The sequence below is a fragment of the Heterodontus francisci genome, chromosome 47 (genome assembly GCF_036365525.1).
Source record: "Heterodontus francisci isolate sHetFra1 chromosome 47, sHetFra1.hap1, whole genome shotgun sequence".
Classification (NCBI taxonomy): domain Eukaryota; kingdom Metazoa; phylum Chordata; class Chondrichthyes; order Heterodontiformes; family Heterodontidae; genus Heterodontus; species Heterodontus francisci.
In genome coordinates this window covers 6,782,940-6,800,022 of record NC_090417.1, presented here as the reverse complement: position 1 = coordinate 6,800,022, position 17,083 = coordinate 6,782,940, and the positions used below count along the sequence as shown (strand labels likewise).

The 17,083-nt window shown below is 44.2% G+C and overlaps 1 protein-coding gene across 3 annotated transcripts in view; it reads left to right on the top strand.

Moving 5' to 3' along the window:
• The window catches only part of ido1 (indoleamine 2,3-dioxygenase 1), a 42,085-nt gene that overhangs the window by 3,003 nt on the left and 21,999 nt on the right, over positions 1-17,083 (top strand). For 2 of the 3 annotated variants that reach the window (XM_068023327.1, XM_068023325.1), the window contains 4 exons: positions 6,164-6,283; positions 9,117-9,235; positions 12,387-12,401; positions 16,191-16,290. In XM_068023327.1, coding sequence (XP_067879428.1) covers positions 6,164-6,283; positions 9,117-9,235; positions 12,387-12,401; positions 16,191-16,290 — 354 coding nt within the window. The remainder of the gene's footprint in view (positions 1-6,163; positions 6,284-9,116; positions 9,236-12,386; positions 12,402-16,190; positions 16,291-17,083) is intronic. The other variant, XM_068023326.1, reaches the window with a different exon arrangement.

The window sequence follows — 17,083 nt, the reverse complement described above, 5'->3', positions numbered from 1 at the left end:
TTCCCGCCTGCTCCCCATTTCTCACAATACCAAGGGCTGAATTTTCAGGTCAGCAGCTGGTGGGGGACGGAAATATTGGCGCCGGCTGGTATGCTGGTTTCCCGACGCTGTTCCTGGTGCCAGTGAGTTTCGCCAGGGCAGGGGAAAGGTGGGAGATCCCGCTTGATCCATTAAACACAGCAAATAGGATTGTTAGAGCTCCTTGCGAGCTCAATAAGGGGCATGTTCTGATTTTGACAGGGGCTCAGGGGCTATTTGGAAAGCTGGACAGTACATTCAATTTCAGACAGCCGCAGCCTCGCCGACAAAGAGGGCAGTGGGTTTCACCTCCATTGCTGGATTCCCACAGGTGCAGGGCATCATTGTACCCATGTGGCCTTCAAGTCACGCAGCGATCACCCAATGAGATTCATCAACACGAGGGGCTTCCATTTCCTCAATGTTCAGCTGGTCTGTGACCATAACAGGAGCTTCCTCCATGTGTGTGCTTGCTTTCCTGGCAAATGCCATGACTCCTTCATCTCCGTCAGTCCAGGCTGCCACAGCTCTTCACTCCACCTCCCAGATTCTGTGGATGAAGTCTAAAGGACAAGGGATATCCCATGAAGTGATGGCTACTCACCATTCTATGACAGCACGAGACAGAGGCACAGAGACGTTACAACTGAAGCCATCTGCTCGCTAAAATAACCACTGAGCAGGCCATCAGGCTTCTGAAGGTGCAGCTCTGGTGCCTGGACTGGTCGGGTGTCACCCTGCAATATGCACCTGCAAAGGTCTCATTCATGTGGTGGTTTGCTGCACTCTCCATAACATGGCCTTCCAAAGAGGTGTGGACCTTGAAGAGAGTGAGACCCTGGAAGGACACAGCTCATCAGAACAGAAAATGGAAGAGGAGGAGGAAGAGAAGGTTGAGGGGGAAGTTGCAGAACACTGAAGTGCACCAGCTGCTCAGGGAGGTGGCCGGCATGGGGCTCAAGAGTCTCAGTGGGATGCCATTAACATCAGGGATCATCTGATTGAAGCTCATTTCAACTGAGCCCATTTGACCCAGGGAAACAGCATGGTCTGGAACTCACTCCAAGCTGCCTGTGATGACTATTGACTTACATTGAAGACGTAGCCTGCGACATGCCAGTGAAGGATGCACATTTGCCCAGAGGTTTCACCACCAATGTAGACGGACCCTCGCTTGCCTTCACCATTTGATACCTCTTTTCTCTCCTGCCATTAATAAAAGGAAGCTCACGTGTCTGGCTTCATGTGTCAATATTTACATGATGCTCAAAAAGATAAAAACTGCATTTATAGGTAGAAGATACCTCAGTGACCCACTCAGTGCTCTGCCCAACGTTCCCGGCCACTTCTATGCGATGCTTCCCTTGTGGCCTCAGAGGAGTTGTCAGGCGTTGCTTACTTGTCTCAGCTTGTAGCTGGGATGCCTATGGCGGCTATCCTCATCGTGGAACTGCTGATAGGGGCACCTCCAGAGGCTGCTGCACTGGCATCATTGCTGGGGCAGCCTCCATCACTGCGGCTGTGCTGCACAGATGCTCCCTCTGTCAGAGGGGCCAAGGAGGCCGTTGATGATGCTGGCTTCCCATGAGCGGGATCCTTCTCCAAGACAGCCTCAGCCTTTAGCCGGTGCTCTGGATGACTGGAGAGGAGCACTGGCATCCCTCCAGGCACACCTGCGCCATAGTGGATGGAATCCTTCATTCTCAGCCCATGACCACCCACTGCATCAGGGAACTCCAATATGTAGGACCACATCTGTTGCTGCTGGTCTTGTGACTCCTGAGGCCCTGCATTTGTTTCCAGCTGAACAGGACTGTGTCTGTTCTCCATCCTCTGAGGGAGACTGCCCGCAGCTGCCTCTGCCTTTGGTATCTCTTCCTGCACACTAGTGCCATGCTCATCACCCAGTGCCACCCTATCTATCCGCATGTGAGGACCCACTGAGGTGACTGGATATGCACTTGTGAAGGGTATGCTTGTAAGATGTGACAGTGCTTCTTCTGAACTCTAATGGAGTCGATAATGGTGAGGGAGTTAGTCTAATTGCCTCAACGTCTGCATCTTGAGACAAAAAAAGAAATCATGAGAACTAGCCTTGGACAGTAGAGGCCTCTGCACGTGTTGAGGCTTCCCAATGCAGCTCAGTCTTTGGTATGCTGTCGGACAGGGTATAGTGCAATGCACTCCTTTAATGAACGCATTACACGCTCAAATCAGTATCTCCACCACGGATGCCCATTCCATCTTCCAGACTTCTTAGTGATCCATGACCCTGGCAATGTCCATGGCTCCATCCTACCTAGTGGTGATAACGCTTAGGTAGGGAATCCCTCCTCTTGTCTGGGTCCTCTCATGTGCATTTTGAGCTGTTTCTCCTGTGAGGGCAGAAGAGCATGAGCTAAAACACTGCTGGCCTCTATGCCAATGCCAGCTGCTCCTATTGATTACAAGTTGCATGTTTCAGTGCTGGTAGGGCCTCAGCAGCACTATGGCTCTGAGTCATTCTGAGCAATCATTAAGTGCCCTGGACACAGACTCCTCCCATATTCAGGAGCAAAACTTGCCCTCAGTCTCCTCAGCTGGTGTGTCTGCTGGAGGGTTAATATCTAGAAGGCTATCCTGAGAGTTCGGTGCATTCACTTTGCCAGAGTGAATCAGGTCATTGAACCTTTTTCTACAATGAACCCAATTTCTGTGCAGCATACTCCGTCTGCTGACTGTGTTAGCTATCTTCAGGTCTGCTTGGTCAAGGTAGGTGGCCTCCTCCTGCCACCCTCTGGGAAGAGGATCTCCCACCTCTCCCTCACAGCCTCAACGAGGGCCTCCAGATCTGCATCCATGAATCGAGGAGCTGTCCTTCCCTGGGTTCCAGGTCACTGCCTTTCCTCTGACATCACTCAAACAGAAGGTGAAGCAATGAAACAGCAGCCACAGTAATAGTTGCCATGGTCTGCTTAAATTGGTCCTGCACATGCACAGTGCAGCCTCCATTCCTGCCCCTGCTAACTGACCATCTCCAAGCCAATTAAGGGTGCTCCCCTGTGAAAATTGGGCCAGGTGACTCTTTCTCTCCATGGCGCATTTGGGACCCAGAAACAGTCCCGATGTCCCTTGCCCGAAGGAAAATCCTGCCCCAAAAATGTGTCCATCTCAGCCTTAAATAAGCGCAATGATGCAGCATCCACAACTCTCTGGAATATACAAGAAAAGCTACTGGGTGGCATGATGGTTGGTAAATTTTGCTTTCAGTTTTGGAACCCAGAATGTCTGAATTAAATTCTCTTTCTCTTGGCTATAGAGGCCCTATAGGAAATGAATTTAGGTAGTCTCGCCTCAGTTCCTTATGTAACTCCAAAGTACACATTTCCTACTTGGTCATTCCCACTTTAAAAGCCATAAAGAAAATTAGTATGACCGTGCAAGTGCCACAGTGGTGCAGTACAGTTTGTTCTTTTGAGGTGATATGAAGGTGCATTATTTGACAAATGCAGCTGGTGCTTTACTTAACATCAAACTCATCGGATTAAAGCAACTGTTTGATAGTCAAACTGGGCAAGATTTTCTCTGCAGATAGGAGTGGAAAAATTGCTACCTTTAATCTATGTAGCACACAGGAAATTTCCTCCACTCCCAGCGTGTGCAAAAAAAGTCAAGTATTCCTTTCTCAGCACAGATTCATGATGAACTCAGACACAATGACAGCTTGCATCTATATTGCGCCTATAACACAGCAAAATATTCCAGTCCTTCACAAGAGTATTATAGATCAAAATCTGACACCAAGTCACAAGAGATATCAGCACAGGTGATCAACAGCTTGGTCAAAGTGGTAGGTTTTAAAAATGCACTGCTTGAAAGGGTGGTGGAAGCAGATTCAATCGTAACATTCAAAAGAGAATTGAATAAATACTTTAAGGAAAGAAATTTGCAGGGCTTTAGGAAAAGAGCAGGGGAGTGGGACAAATTGGATAGGTCTACCAAGAGCCAGCACAGGCACAACAGGCCAAATAACCTCCTTCTGTGCTCTATCATGCTATGATTCTAAGTTTTAGCACTTCAATTATTGAGTATAACTCGAATGTAAATTAAGAGCTATACCATTCCATGACCTAAAATGTCAAATTAAAATGTACGAACAGAGCATGAATTTAAATGAAAATTTCTTCTTCGCCATTTTGTAAGACACTAAGGGAAATATTTTGCATTGAAAGTACTTGGCCTTGTACCCACAGAAGTAGGTTGTTTTGCGACATTTGAGTTTGCAAGCACAACACATGGGATGTCTAGGAGTGAAATCGAGTTCATCTTAAAAAAGTGACAAAAAGATATATAGGCCGGAATTTTACCCACCCCGACGAGCGGGATGGTGGTGGGAGAGGGGGGGGGGGGGGGGGGGGGTGGGTGGGTAGCATAAAATGGAGCGCGAAGCTCCAGGAGGCTTTCCCAACCCGCTCCCACCTTTGCCGCCCTTTACGTAGGGCAGGGGGAGTGAAAAACGGCCTGCCTGCCCCAGGCCAATCAAGACTCTTAAGTGGCCATTTAACGGCCGCTTAAGGACCTTTGCCCGCCTCCACGCGGATTTCACACCTGACTGGTCAGGTGGCCAAGGACCAAGAAAAGCCGCCTGGCAAAACCAGGCAGTTGTCGAGCGTTCCAGGGCAGCCCTCATGATCGGGCACCCTGTGCCTGATGGGGGGCCGCCCCCGCTACCCGAACCGCCCCAAGACCCAACACGCCCCCTTTCCCCCAAACAACCACCCTTGCCTTGCCGGGGTCTGACTGATTATCCCCGGTGAAGCAACCAAAACTTAGCTGTCTTCCCGGCTCCCAGGCATCTTCTGTGTATGCTGAGCTGCAGTCCCAGCAGTGGTGCTGCTGGGACTAAGAGCTGCCGGCCCGCTGATTGGCCTGCAGCTCTAACAGGCCGGACTTCTTCCCTCAAGCGGGTGGAAGTCCCGCCTCACACCAATTGAAGCCTAGGAACCCGTAAAGTACAGGTTGGATCCCCAGGTGAGGCGGAAGTGGGTTTTCCACCGACTTTTACATCGGTGGCCAGCTCCTGTCTGCCAACTGTAAAATTCCAGCCATGAAATGCCACAGATGCATAGAATTTCTTATCATAATTAATCTTGCTTTTCTTATCTATCTCTGTGATGGGTGATATGTCTGTGCCTGAATCCACAGAGTATTTTCTGGCCTGTGGACTGGAGGTAAAGTGAGTCATTTTAAACAAGATTACATCCATTCAAGTGTCAAGTTCCAGAGCACGTTATTCTTGGATAACAATGGAAGAATTTATTGTGAGTGGGCACAGGCCTTCCCCCAATATGGTGATCTGGTAAAATGGAAGTAGCTGTGTTTTTGAAAAGTAACCGTTCCTTCAAATGGGTACCATTTCCATGCTTCTTTGAAAGTTCTTTTTTAAACAATTTTTCTCCTTACTTCTTCAGCTAGAAAGAATGGACTCCCATTGAGCTACAGTTCAACAGATCTCAATGCCTTCCAGTATCTTACCCAAGTGACCAAACTTCATGATGACTCTAAATAGTGAGGGTTAGCAGGCTATTATGGGAATATCGCAATTGTGAATTCCTGACTTGATCCAACATTTATCAGCTGGTGTAACTGGAGTACGTAGCCCAGAAGCACTGATTCAATATACTGCCCCCCTACAGCCACCTCTTCTATCATCAGCTCAGTCAACATAGATTTGAAATTAAACTTGGGACCTTCTGGTCTTGGATGATGTTTGGGGATCCTGAAAATGACCTTTGTTTAATTGCCCCTAATAGGCAAAATTAGCTCAGATTTCAATCCTGTTCTCTACCCAATAAACCCTACTGCCCAGTGCACACTTACAAACATTGAAGTTAGGACAGAATAAATCTCACCTTAGATTCCTTTCAAAGTCAATTGCCTGTTATCACTTGGTGTCCAAGCTCACATGTAAGTGACGAGTAGGTTGCCATTGTAGTTGGAACGAAATGCGAAATGGGTCATTGTCCTCAAGAGGGCATAGCACAAACTGGCAACAGGTGGGGGAACTGGATTAAAATATGCTGTAGGATGGAATGGGGTGGGGTGAATTCCAATATAACTTGAATTTAAAAAGAATTACATTTCCCTTCTTTCTTTGGTTTAACAGATGAAACTTCTGAACACACATTTTCTAATCGGGCATAAACAGCAACGGTTGGCACATATGGCACTCAGCTTTATTACAATGGGCTATGTTTGGCAGGAGGGAGAACACAACAATACAAAGGTTTGAATGCATGTCTCTCATATTATGATACTGAATTGAAAGCCAGTCCATGAATACATCTGGCAGTGAAACCATTTCACAATCTTTCAGATGTCTAACTCAACATTATGAACCTCTTTAAACACATCAGTTGTCTAGAAGGAGGGAAATGGGAAAAATTGGAGAAGGAAAACTTGTATGAATGCTTGCTTTGATCACCAAAAGGTTTTGATTCTTTCATTTTTTTTTCATAATTTACTTCTATTTTACTACTGGCTTGTTTTTTCTGGGCAAAAGAGTAGGTCGGAGATCTGCTCAAAGACGTCTCCAAATGCTTACCTCTACTTGGGTCTGACCTATATATGACTCCAGTTCCAAACTTATGGTTGATTCTTAATGATTTTTAATGGCCTGGCAAGCAGCCCAAATGTAAAAACAACTTCTGGAAGAAGTTGTTCTTCCTCCGTCACTACTGCAGGGCAACTCTGTTGTTGTGAATTTTTATCTGTTCTTCATATTTGATTGGTAGTCTTTTATAATTGATTGTTGATTTATGGCCACTTGCATGCTTTTCTAATACACCCAGTATTATATTATCCAATATCAGACTGAAAATTAAATGTTATGTCTTCGTGTCAAGTCGCATGACAAAGTAAGTTGTCACAAATCTGTCATTCCATCTGCTTCTATCCTATTATGTTCAGGCCATGCCTTATATCACAGCTTCGCTGTCTGTTAACCCAACCATTACATTCTTATGCAAGACAGCCATAAAAACATTTTGGGCTATAGAAAATCCTGATGGCACCATATACCATTAAACTGAACCACTGTAGAGGTTTGGGCTCACTCTACAATTCTTCTTACAGTACATTTGTCATCAGGGCCATGCTGTTGGTGGAATGACAATGGGGCAGATTGTGATTTTGGACAGCCCATTTTGCCTCCCTCCTCGCTGCTGATTTGTTATACTTGCTATATATTTACGATATTTGTTTTACATTGTCACACAGTCAAACTTTACTCTAATAAATGGAGTCTGGGTAATCACGGGGAACAATATTGGAAGAATTAAGAGTCGTAGTCAACTAATGCAGTGGTCTTGATGAGGGGGAATATTGGCAGGGAAGCAGCTAACAACTGAGAAGGAATAAAAGCAAAATACTGCAGATGCTGGAAACCTGAAATAAAAACAAGAAATGCTGGAAATACTCAGCCGCTCAGGCAGCATCTGTGGAGAGAGAAGCAGAGTTAATGTTTCAGGTCAGTGAACTTTCATCAGAACTGCTGGCTTTTTCTAGCATTTCTTGTATTACGACCAGGTGAGAAAGGTGTCTAGGGGTCTGTTGCTGTCTTCACCTGGTCTTATTGCAACAGGGTTTAATGTTCAAGTGATTTGAGCTCCCCCTTGTTCACAACTTTCCAATTATAAGACAAAGAAATGAGCACAAACAGGCCTTCTTTGGTATAAAGAAGAAATATGAAATTTATTAAACCTTAAACGTAAACTCTAATACGGTTAACACTTAGGGATATACGATGCGCCAACGCTAGCATGCACACGCGATACACACATGCAAATAGGGACAGAAAAGATGAGAAGAAAAGATAAGTAGAACAGTTTGAGGCAATATCTTGTTACTGTTTTTTGCGCTCGCTGTTGTCCTTGATTGAAGATATGGTCTTGCATTTCGTTGGGGCCCAGCATTCTGCTTAAACGTTGCTCACATAGATTTTTCTCTCTTTGAGTTTACGTGTCTTCAATGGTTTCCGAAGCTGGTGAGAGCAAGATGAGGGCAATTCTCAATTCATGAGCACACAGCTTTCTGATCTCAAGTTCTGTTTTCTCCAATTTAAAACTCTCAGTTCAAACCTCTGCAACAGCCAGTTAGTCATGTGACGAAAACTGGTCTGACCAGTTCTATGTATTGGGGAAGCAACTAATGGGTCTCCATTGTTTCAACACTGTCTGTTACTATGCAAATATCTTTCTAGTCAGGGGCTTGCAATTTTTTTAGGTTTTAATGTTCATGTGGCAAAAATCATGTGTGTCTCAGTTTTGGCAGGTGGTGGGGGCAGTGGCGGGGTGCGGGGGGAGGGGTTTTGCCTGACACTTATTTTTTATTGAGAAGGAATGTTTTTTCAAAAGTGCCTGTACATATCATGCGAATATTATACTAAAAAAATTTAAATGCAGAAAATGACACAGTCATTGCATATATTAGAATTCAACCGTGTTGCACCTTGGTACACATCCAGAAGTATTTGTTATGGTTCAACAACTTGCATTTATTTCATGCCTCTAAAATAAAAAATAATGTTCCATGGAATAATTAAAAATGGATGATGAGCAAAAGAAGCAGAGATTAGGAGGGGTGACCACAAGCTTTGTCAAAGAGGGGTTTTAAGGAGGGTCTTAAAGGAAGAGAAGAAAGTGGACAGGTGCAGAAAAGGAATTCCAGAGAATGGGGCCTAGAAAGCTGAAGGTTACATGGCTGGCATTAAAGGATTAATTTCTTTTGTTTGGTATTCTGGGGAGTCTAGAACTAGGGGTCATAGTCTCAGGTGAACGGGTCGATTGTTTAGGATTGAGAGGAGGAGAAATTTCATCACTCAGAGGGTTGTGGATCTGGGAATTCTCTATCCCCGAGGGATGCAGGTGCTTAGTCATTCAGTATATTCAAGACAGAGGTCAATAGATTTTTGGATACTAAGGGAAATGTGGATAGTTTGGGAAGGTGAAGTTGGGGTAGAAGATCAGCCATGTCATATTGACTGGCAGAACAGGCTCAAAGGGCTGAATGGCCTATTCCTGCTCCTACATCTTATGTTCTTCTGTTATTTTCACTGCTAGGTGCTGCCCAAGAGCCTTGCAGTGCCATACTGTGAAGTATCCGAAATCCTTGGACTCCCACCTATCTTAGTTCATGCAGACTGTGTTTTGGCAAATTGGAAGAAAAAAGATCCTAATAGGTAAGAACTCTGATGAGAGAACAATGGATTCTTTTACTGGTGAAGGTGAAGCATTCATGTATAGGGACATAATTATTGTTGTGATGGTGTTCTTTTCTCGCTCTGTGGGTGTGGTGAATTTGTCAAGCTTCTTGCTAGACACTTCACTTTCTTCTGACTTTCTTCCATTATTTTTCAATGCCTGAAGATGACACCTGCTGAGGTATAATTTCTCATGTGCTGGTGGGCATTTGATACCTCAAGAAATTGTCCATTCATCATGTATGAGCCTTGTCAACGAATTATTGGATAGGAACATAGGAACAGGAGTGGGTCATTTAGCTCCTCAAGCCTGTTCCACCATTCAATGAGATCATGGCTGATCTGTGACCTAACTCCATAAACCTGCCTTTACCCCATATCCCTTAATAACTTTGGTTAACATAACTCTATCAATCTCATAATTAAAATTAAGAATTGATCTAGCATCAATTGCCATTTGCAAAAGAGAATTCCAAACTTCCACCACCATTTGCATAAAGAAGTGTTTCCTAATTTCACTCCTGAAAGACTTGGCTCTAATTTTCAGACTATGCCCCGCTAGTCCTTAACTCCCCAGATAGGGCAGATACAGAGAAACTATCAGTTCTCCTTAATATCTGATGTCTACATGTGCACATTTTAAGTAGGGCAGGAGCAGAAATCCGAGAGATTTTTTTTCTTTTTCAAGATGCTTCATCTGGGAACAGCAAACTCAGCATAAACAGAGAATGAATCTGTGAGCGTCAAGCTCTGGGTGCTCAATACCACCCAGCCAGTGCATTTACCCACAGCTGAGCCACATTTTGCAAGACACTTTACCAGTTTTCTACAGTGATGTGATGAAGACATTAAAAAATTAACCATTGTTTAGAGTTTTTAACATTCAACTTGACCAAAATAAAATCAAATTTCACACTTTTGGTAAAAATAGCATTCATGAAAATGCAAAACTTGCTCTGATAACTGACAAGGAGTTATCAAAGTAAGTTGTATGTTATACAAAAACAAGAAATGCTGGATTCACTCAGCAGGTCTGGCAGCATCTGTGGAAAGAGAAGCAGAGTTAACGTTTCGGGTCAGTGACCCTTCTTCGGTCACTGACCCGAAACGTTAACTCTGCTTCTCTTTCCACAGATGCTGCCAGACCTGCTGAGTGAATCCAGCATTTCTTGTTTTTGTTTCAGATTTCCAGCATCCGCAGTATTTTGCTTTTATTTAAGTTGTATGTTATGTTGTGTGACTGAATAATTTACCAGTATGATAACAGAAAAATCAATAAGACTAAGTATTTGAATTCTGAGGCCTTTAATAAGATCACGGTGAAAGTTCTACAGACAATTCCTTTGATTGAGGTTCTCCATTTCATCACTTTGACGTGAAGCTAAACAGTTGAAACAAGTAAATGATGATATTGTAACGACCCACTTCTCCATGGGTCACAGCAGATTAATACATTTTTCCCATTTACTGAAATAGCCAATTAGCTGCTCTATTTGTCCCCAGAATAAAGCACACCAACCAGGTTTCCTTAATCAGCAACAAAATTAATGATTTATTATAAACCCAAGTCTAACCAATAATTAAGTAATCTATATACGAATTGAGATATTAAAGCTTCTTATTTTTCCAAACCCTCATGCACACACACATACATCCAAAAACCGGCTAACAGGGAAAAAAAAGTATTTTGGTTTACAGCTGATTCATAGGAATGAAAGGAATAATAAAATAACTTAGTCTGTCATGATCTGGAAGGAAGATTTTCAGTTTGGCAAGGTATCCCAAAGTTGAATAGTTGGATGCCACTCAAAATCTTTCCAGGCGAGATTGATGAACAGTCTGCGATGGGTAAGCATTCAAGGAAATTCAACTGCAGCAGGCTTCACATAGGTCTTCCATCAGGGGTCTTACAGCAGTATAGCAGTCGAAGGTTTCTTCAAGTTTCAGGATTTCTTAAAACACAGATGGCAGCAGGAACCACACTTAATGCAGGGATTCTTCAGAGACAGGAGGCAATAGGAATCTGTCACATCTTCTCAAGGGATACAGGATTCTTTTACAAAGAGGTAACATTTTTCTGGGTCTTCTGCTGATCTCCAGGCAGGTCAGAATCAAATTTCAGAATGCCTGATTTTTGTCCAAACTTACTGGCTTTTAAAGTTCCAAACTGAAACCACAACTTTCCTGACACAGGTCACATGTCCAGTCATAAATGCTCTCCTGTCACTCAAAGAGTAGCTTTGAGGTCAAACCCCTTTTCTGGTTTCCCTGATATTACCTGCTTTCCTGTCCTTTTAGAATTTCAGCTCCTGTTGAACTTCCTTTCAAAACAACTCTAAAGTTCAGCTTTAGTTGGAGTTCCTTTTAAAACAGCCATAAAGTTCAACTGTTTGCAGGTGTCTCATTGTCCACTGAAAATCCTTTTTCTGTTTTTAAAAACTTAAAATCTTAAGTTTTAATAAAAAAATCCTTGTAACAATATGCTGAAAGGCTATAGCTGACCTAGAAGATTTTTGCATCTCAAGATCATAAGCCAGTTCTTCACAATAAACAAATGTAATATGGGAATTCCTAAATCCTTTGTCAACAGGACAGAAATACATTTTAATTATTTCTACCATCTGTGTGCGTGGAAAATGCGGAAAAACCCCTTCTCAGCTTCTGAGTAGGCTGTTTTCGTTCAGATGTGAAATGAAGCCTATTAGAATATTTTGTCTGGAATAGCACTTCTTTCACTAACTGTGACAATAACAGACAATTTTCACACATCAATCCCCATTCAGTTTTTGCTATATCCACAGATGGCAAGACAAAACACTGAGGAAACCCAAGTTGTCATACCTCCACCCTAATGTATTTGAAAAGAAATAATTGATAGCTTGACTCTGGGCAAAGTCACCCCACACTGCACCTTCTTCTGGTGCCTAGCCTCCATTCCCTGATTCATGAGGGAGTTTGCATTAATTGTGGTCACAAACTTCTCTCACTTCTCGTGGTATAATTCTCATCTTGCATGTAATAAAAATGTATGTAGTATGACGGCTGTTAATTTTTCTTTTTAATACAAAACTGTAGAAAATGCTAACTTTTTGTTATTCCTTTCACATAAATCTTTGGCTAATCTTTCCAGGGTGATGGAGCTGAGGTAAGTAAGGAATACTTGTTGTTCTGTTCCATTTCTAAATGCCTTTCAAATTGGGAAAAGGTGTATGCAAGTGGTGTGTTGAGAGAATGAATAGTCTCTGATTGAATCTGAGCCAGATGCAACCTTTTCTCCGTTCCTGCAGTTCACTGAAACCAAGTCTACAAAGTTCAATTCCTTTCCAGTACATAAAGGTTGAAGGGGAAATTAATTTGGGTCTTTAATATGCTGAGATACAAACACAATAGGCAGTTTGGCTAACCTGGAATGTTGGGCTATACTCAACTCGCTTTGGATTTAGGAGATACATTTGCAGAATTTTCTCTTTGGAGATTAAATGGGTGGTCTCAGACCGATGACCAGTAGATTATCATAATTTGAGAAAAAGGGAATGGTGGGCTAAACAGCCTTTTTTCATTCCATGCTTTCTCAAATTGTTAATGGTAACTTTATAATTTCATTGCATTTGTACATGTGCATAAGATTCCATGTATATGCGTAAGGAGGAACTACAACTTCACCTCACTAAGTTTACTTCTGTTGATTAATAAAACTTCAGATGAACATGAATTTATGCTTGTCCTCTGTTGCATGTTCATTGTGGCATTTTATGTCTTATTTTTGGAAAGTACTGATGTAGTTCCTGGCTGCATTTATCCCACAATCCATTCATCTCTAGGTCAGATGAGAAGAATTAAAGCCTCCTCTACCTGCTGGTTTGTACGTGTGCAACACAAAATAGGTGCAAGCAGTCTCAATTCACTTCCAACTGGGCAAGATCATAGGCAAATCTGTGCACGATTTGGAACAATCAACATTATGCTTGTTTTTTAGTGTCCCATTAAAGTCACTGTAGAATGATACACAATTCTGGTATCAGGATGAAATGTGGCCCGTGATGCAATAGATATGCACCATGTTGGCTTCACTGCAACACTTGATGCTAACACTGAGTGTCATATCATTCCTGTTATTTATGCGGGCCTATAGCAGGCAAGAGTCAGATTCCTCAGGATGACAGAGCCTGTGTTAGAATGAATGTCTGGCCTTGATTTAGTTCCCGTCATGGCGTCCGAAGGCAGACCAGGAAGTGAGCACCGTTGCCGCTCGTCACGTGTATGGCCAGCCCACCGCAATCATGCCGTGGGCGGCCAATTATAATAATGGAGGTGCAGGTGCCGACTGTGGTGTTGGATGACTTCAGGGCAGGTGCTGCCACCATACTTAAAGCCCTGTCAGCCCTACTTTCATTGCTGCCTTTGATTCATTTTCTGTTTACTGCTGAAACTGGTGTTGGAGTGATTCCTGGACCCCCGCCCCCACACCCGACAACAAAGGCTGCAGTATGGCAGAGGCAAGACATGTCATAGAGTCATACAGCACTGAAACAGGCCCTTCAGCCCACCCAGTCTGTGCCGACCATCAACCACCCATTTATACTAATCCTACATTAATCCCATATGCTCTACCATATCCCCACCTTCCCTCAATTCACCTACTTACACTAGGGACAATTTACAATTGCCAATTTACCTATCAACCTGCAAGTCTTTGGCTGTGGGAGGAAACCGGAGCACCCGGCGGAAACTCACGCAGTGACAGGGAGAACTTGCAAACTCCACACCGGCAGAACCCAGAACCGAACCCGGGTCGCTGCAGCTGTGAGGTTGCAGTGCTAACCACTGCGCCACCCCATGTGGCCCCACAGTTTAGTGATGCCTCCCTTCAGATTCTGCTCCAGGCTGCAAGGGAAAAGACCAATAAGAGATCCTCCCGCCTGACCAAGCAAGCCTGGATGGAAATTGTAGAGGAGGTAAGCAACCGTGGAGTCACCCACTGAACATGGTGCAGTGTAGGAAGAGTCAACAACCTCCTTTGGTCTGACAAGGTGAGTGCCCACACCGCCCTCCTTTTTGGAGATTGCATGTGGCTATACGGGAGGAAGCAGGACATGGGGAAGGAGGCACCACAAAGGAACTGGAAAAGGGGTCTTGGCATCACCACATCCTGCCAGCTGCATGCCTGCATCTTGGGCACAAGCCACTATGTTACGAAGTTCACCCCCATCACCTTCCTGAGCTGACGTGGGGAGGAGCTACATAGGAAATGCCAGCAGGGAACGAGGGGCTGACATTAGCACAAATGTCCTGTAGCTTTTCCTGTGACATATTAGTATCTCCTTCTTTCCACTTGCAGGTCAAGCAGGCCCATACCAACAGGGAGATCATATGACATCAGTCAGCAGCTGAGAATGAAGCACTGGAGTTAGCGGGGATGCAGAGTGGTTACTCAACAGCAGATGGTGAGACTGGAGCTTCTGCGCAAGAAAGTGAGGATTGTCTTCAATCGACATCCAACACATTGCTGGAAATACACATCACATATGCATATCATGATGAGATCTGCACAGTCTAACTCAGACATGTTTGTGTTCTCTCATGTTCCCTGTTCGTGTTCTCTGCGTTCGCAGAAGACTTCATCAGTAGGGAGACAGCCTCCACCTCTGACGAGGAGCACTCAGAGGTTGCACCATCATATGACTCTCCTGCACCTTCCACCAGTGCAGAGATGTTCACCCAGTGGGTTTGCACTCAGCTTTAGAATCAGGGTCACCTACTAGTGAGAGCACTGCACATGCGCCCAAGCAGCAGGTTGAGGCTGAGACAGCCAAGGCCTCTGACAGTCAGAGGACTGTGGATGGACAGGCCCATGCTGAGCCTCAGGCTGATGATGAGACTCTGGTCTCAACAGCACAGGGCATGCTGGAGTTGCAGAGAGAGGTATGGGAAGATCTGGCAGAGATGCCACAGGCCGTGAATGGATGATGGAGGAGTCAATCCATGCCATGAGTGCTGCCATGTTTTAGGCCTGTGAGTGCATGGCTTCCTCCATTGAGAGGTTGAAGATCCTCAAGGAGATGTGCACAGACCTGCACACCATCGCCTTGGCCATGAGCTCAACACAGAAATAGCAAGCTGAGAGAATGATGAGGCATCCAGACTCTTCTCCAGCCCCTCGTCCTTCTCTGGTCAGCAGGGATGCTCAAGTGAGTCTTGAAAGGTCGGAGGAGAGGCTGACCTCCACAGATGGAAGATCTCCTCCGGGCACTCTGAATGTGGACACTGGTTCCTCAGCCCCTGCCATTGAGCCCAGCTCCAGTAGCCATGATGCCTGAGGAGATTCCTGCCCCTCTGCAGGAAACCCTCAAGCAGCCGGGGCTCTCCAGGCCTCAGGCAGCTAGAGGACCCCCACTGAAGTCATGACGGGCCAAGTGGCAGCCTAGCGCAGGGGTCACACCTCGTAGAAGCACTTGAAAACGCATAAAGAAAACCACCTAGACACACTTAGGTTTTCATGGGTGTTTGACATTTGTCATTTGTTTAGTGTTATAAAGTTTTTCTGTTTTTCAGATTTCCCACACTTGCTGCTTTTCATTTTGTATTTTAATGTTTCCTGACTTATACATCAGCCTCCTTCTCCTTTTGTATAAACTTCTCTGAGTCATTCCTATCTGCAGGGAGCCCAACATTAAATGCTATTTTGACAGTGAGAAAATTGTGCAAATAATCTCTTCAAAGGAGTTCCATCCCCAATGGTGTTCAGTGTTGAGGCTTCATTTCAAAGGTGCCCAACAATTTTAAAAGATCAAGACTGCAAAGATAAGACCTATATATTTTGTGTATGGTAAACAGTATTGATAATTGAAAAATTTGTGGCAGAGAAAAGATTGATATTCATTGTTTTTAAACTGGTACTTTGCATGGCCACTCGATGGTAATACATTTCTTCCAGAAATTTGGACGTTATCTTCACATTGCCAGGGGGAGACAGCGTGAAGGGATTCTTCCTGGTGACACTAGAGGTGGAACTGGCAGCAGTACAAGGCATCAAGGTACACCCAATAAAAGATAAAACATATTACAAGTTCACAATAGTGAAAGTGGGATGCATGGCCCAAGAGCTTTGTTCTGATTTTATTGATATTCCGATAACTACCTAAAATCTACCAGTGATTTGTGTTTAAGTTAGTTATCCAGAAATTATTTTCTGACTGGATACACACTAGCCTTCAAATGGCTGACAGTGTGAAACAAACTGTTTACAGGCCAACATTTATGTTGAAACATATACCACTCCTGCTATGTTGAAGTTTGCATCTGCTTCATTCCTAAACTGGAAGTAGTATGTCTCCCCCAAGCTAGTATGCCCTGCCTGTCTTAATCTCCTCCCTCAGCACCCTGTAGTGACTGGTTTATGAATGTCCTGCTGCCAAGCCTCTGCCAATGCCATCCTTGGCTGCTTTTCAAGGAAGAAAGTGACAGTGCCTTATTGATGGGTATCCTTATTTTTCTCTCCATCGAGTGATGCTAGGTCTCCAATCAATCTCTTTCCATATCAGCACCATTGAGATGAGGAGCTCATAAGAAAATAAGAAATAGGAGCAAGGTTTGGCCATATGGCCCATTGAGCCCACTCTGCCATTAAATAAGATCAGGATTGAAGTTCTACATCACTATCACTTTCTTGCCCTTTCCCCAGATGTCTGTATTCCCTCAAAAATCAATCAATTTCAGTTTTGAAAATATTGACTATGCATCTACAGCCATCTGGTATTTCGAAGATTCACAACTTTCTGAGTAAAGAACTTCTCCTCACCTCAGTCCTAAATGACCAATCCCTTATCC